General features: G+C 33.6%; 1 protein-coding gene across 2 annotated transcripts in view; it reads left to right on the top strand.

Annotated features, from left to right (window-relative positions):
• Nucleotides 1-2,303, top strand: part of LOC106883163 (cyclin-dependent kinase 7) — a 20,349-nt gene extending 18,046 nt beyond the window's left edge. For both annotated transcript variants that reach the window (XM_052978592.1, XM_052978593.1), the window contains exons 10-11: nt 1,152-1,287; nt 2,086-2,303. In XM_052978592.1, coding sequence (XP_052834552.1) covers nt 1,152-1,287; nt 2,086-2,117 — 168 coding nt within the window. In that variant the 3' untranslated portion in view covers nt 2,118-2,303. The remainder of the gene's footprint in view (nt 1-1,151; nt 1,288-2,085) is intronic.
• Nucleotides 2,304-3,505: the final 1,202 nt, after the last annotated feature.

The following is a 3,505-nucleotide window of genomic DNA, read 5'->3' as shown; positions in this document are numbered from 1 at the left end:
GGAGAACTATGATGAATAAGAGGGGGCTGAGGACTGATCCTTGGTGAACCTGTACTTCTACTTGGAATTCTTCTCTATATTCGTTGCCAGTCGCAGCTGACTGGATCCTGTGCCGGTGGCACGTAAAAAGCACCCACTAAACTCTAGGAATGGTTGGCGTTAGGAAGAGCATCCAATTGTAGAAACATTGCCAGATCGGACTGGAGCCTGGTACAGCCGCTGGCTCTCCAAACCTCAGTCAAACCATCCAACGGAAAACGGACGTTAAATGATAATGATGATGATGATAACATATTGTTGCTATTGTGTTAAACTGTCGTGTGTCCAGATTTGGCCAAATGTGTGTTTTTGAATATTTAATTTTACTTGCAATAGCCAGTTGTTTTTGTCAAACTACCGTATCTCCAGCTGCTTCAGATGCCAAGATCTGAAAATTGTAAAAGTGGAGTACATCAGTTTAACATTTTTCAAAATGTTTTAAGTTCCACTTACAACAGTTTTGTAAAAATATTTCTGATGAAAATATCATACTTGCATGGAGTTATGATTGCATGCACCCAACAAAGTATTGTTAAGCTGTTGCTAATCTAAAAAGAAATGGAATGTTGAAACTATTTTTTTTTTTGTTTTATGAAAAAGCAATATTGTAGACTTACGACACTTTTATATAACGAGTTTTTTTCAGTTTCCATTTACCAAATCAACTCAGAAGGCTTTGGTTGGCTCAAGGCTATAGCAGAAGACACTTGCTCAAGGTGCCACGCAGTGGGACTGAACCCAGAACCTTGTGGTTGGGAAGCAAGCTTCTTACCACAGAGCCACACCTGCACCTGTGTGTGTGTGTGAGTGTATTTACTGCTTGGTGTAATGGGTGATCGAGAATTAAGTAAGTTTGCTAGGGATTCAATGCACATACTAGTGGAAAGATACAAGCAGGTAATGCTTTAGATATTAGGTTCAAAACCCTAATGACTTACTGGCTTTGATTCATTGAATTTTATGATTCTGTTAATATTTTTACTGTAAAGGAAATGGATATATATGACCTTTGAAGATGATTAAAAATATGGAAATATATAATTAAATTTGAATCAGTTGTTCAATCATTCTTTTCTGTTTAGAGTTTTAATTTCTATTATTTAATTTGTCAGGCTTTGCAAATGCCATACTTCAGCAACCAGCCAGCACCTAGTCTTGGTACTGATTTGCCTCAACCTAGACAGAAATCAAATAAAGATGATCAAGATCCAAGGAAGTCAATGAAAAGAAAAATAATTGAAAATTCTGGTCAGTTCCTATATATTTCAATATATCACAAATTGATTCTGTTTCTCATGTGTAGGTGAGAGCATGATTTATTTAATTGAAAGGTAAAGAAACTGTGGAGTGCTCAGTCACTTGCATTTTAATTTCACGAGCAGGCTGTTCCGTTAATCGGATCAACTAGAACCCTCGTCGTCGTAAGCGACAGGGTGCCAACAACAAGTTGGTAGTAGGCCTCCACTTAGAAATTTCATCAGTTCCCTGTCAATTAAAAATATTTCTAAGAGAAGACACACATCAATACAATATGCCTTTGTTAACCTCAAGCCAAATATCTAATCAGAGTGCTTGCAAAAGTAAATTTCACTAGAAGCACTGAGATATTGGGGATTGTGCTAAGGTAGGTAACAGGCTTTCTATTAAATCTCATTTGGCAAACATATCAAAGAGAGCAAGAGATGAATGATCAAACTAAAAGTTTATAGACAATAAATGGATACTAATATAGAAGTGATCACAAATTTAACAAACAGAACTCACAAGCAGATTTAGTTCTGAAAGATAATTATAAAAAAATTTTAATGGAATAAAATCACATCACATGTTTCGTTAGAAAAGACGTCAGCATCAAAACACTTCTGCTTGTTGGGGATTAGGTGACACAGAACCAGGTTCAATACTTTCGAGAATTTAAATAATTCAAATATAACTTTAAATTTCATTAGTGTAAGGGAGAGTGTTGTTTTTGTTTTATGCATATCAACAATCTATAATCATCATCATCATTATCATACATGTGAGAAATTGTTGTTTTATTTACAGGTAGTTCTCTTGCGAAACGTTTGATTTTCTGAAGATCCCTGTTACATATAATGCAGACATTTTACTGAAAGTTTTCTCAGGATTAAAATCTATTACTTTACATATCCTTTTTCTTCCTAAGATACATTTTTTTTTCTTTTTGTAACATTTTATCTCTTTCATACTGTCATAATTTAAAACAAAAACAAAAAAGAAGATTAAAGATTTATTTTAATTAATTTGTTTATTTTTGTCTTTTTTTAATGGTGATTTTTTAAAAATAAGGGGGAAATGGTTTACAACTGAATATGAAAATATTACTGAAACTGTTGGGATATGCTGAGTCATTATAGAGCATGGATTGAGAAACTCATTAATAGTAAGATAATAGATCTTACTGTTATTAATAAGCATTTCTTCATTGGAAAGACTAAGATGTTATTAAAGAAATATATGAATGTTATGATGCAGGCATTATTTGTTATTTGGTAACTAGTACATAGCTATATGGTGACTGTAGATAATACAACTCACTGAAAGACAGTTAAATGTTGGCCTTGGTATCAATGTATCCTTTAGCCCTTTAGCATTTAAACCTGCCATATCAGACCCAAATATTCTACCTGTTTTATGTTTAAAACAGGTCAGATCTGGCCTTTCACATTTACCCTACAGTTTCATTCTCAAAATAAACAATTACATCATTGACATTTTGAAACCAAGAGATAATGCATGATTAATTCAAAACAATGTGAATAAATAAGCATTACATTTGACAGTAATTTGAATGCTAAAGGGTTTAGGTAGTTAAACTGAAGAGAATAAATTAAATGCATGACCCATTGCAGCAAGGGAAGCAGACTTAAAACAATGATGATGGTAACATTTGTTAGTACTACCTTGAAGTTAAATGTTTAAGGTATAACTCTAGTGTGCTCTAGTATGGCCTTTGTTAAAGTAAACCAAATAACTAATTAGTATAGTTTAAATCTTCTTGTGTTCAGTGGAGTGACTGATCTTGAATCTCATTCTTTATAGATTTATGTGTTTGATCAAGTAAGTCGGGAAAACATTCATAAGCACACACCGACAACTGTTACATTCATATTGGTTTCAAATTTTGGTACAAGGCCAGCAAGTTCAGGGCATGGGGTAAGTTTATCACATTGACACCAGTGATCAATTTGGTATTTATATTATTGACCCTGAAAAGATAAAAGGCAAAGTCGACCTTGGCAGAATTTGTAAAGATGATAAAATGCTGCTAAAATGCATTTTGTTTGGGGTGCTAATGATTCTGCCAGCTTGCCACATTAATATTAATACATCAATTATGTATTTCCTTTCTTTCCATTCTTGTTTTATTGCATACAGTGGTCTTCTCTTCTCTTCATTTGCTTGCTTTATGACTTCCTCACTACTTAGACATACTCAATGTATT

Source organism: Octopus bimaculoides, chromosome 2, assembly GCF_001194135.2.
Source record: "Octopus bimaculoides isolate UCB-OBI-ISO-001 chromosome 2, ASM119413v2, whole genome shotgun sequence".
NCBI lineage: Eukaryota > Metazoa > Mollusca > Cephalopoda > Octopoda > Octopodidae > Octopus > Octopus bimaculoides.
This window is presented reverse-complemented; position numbering and strand designations above follow the sequence as displayed.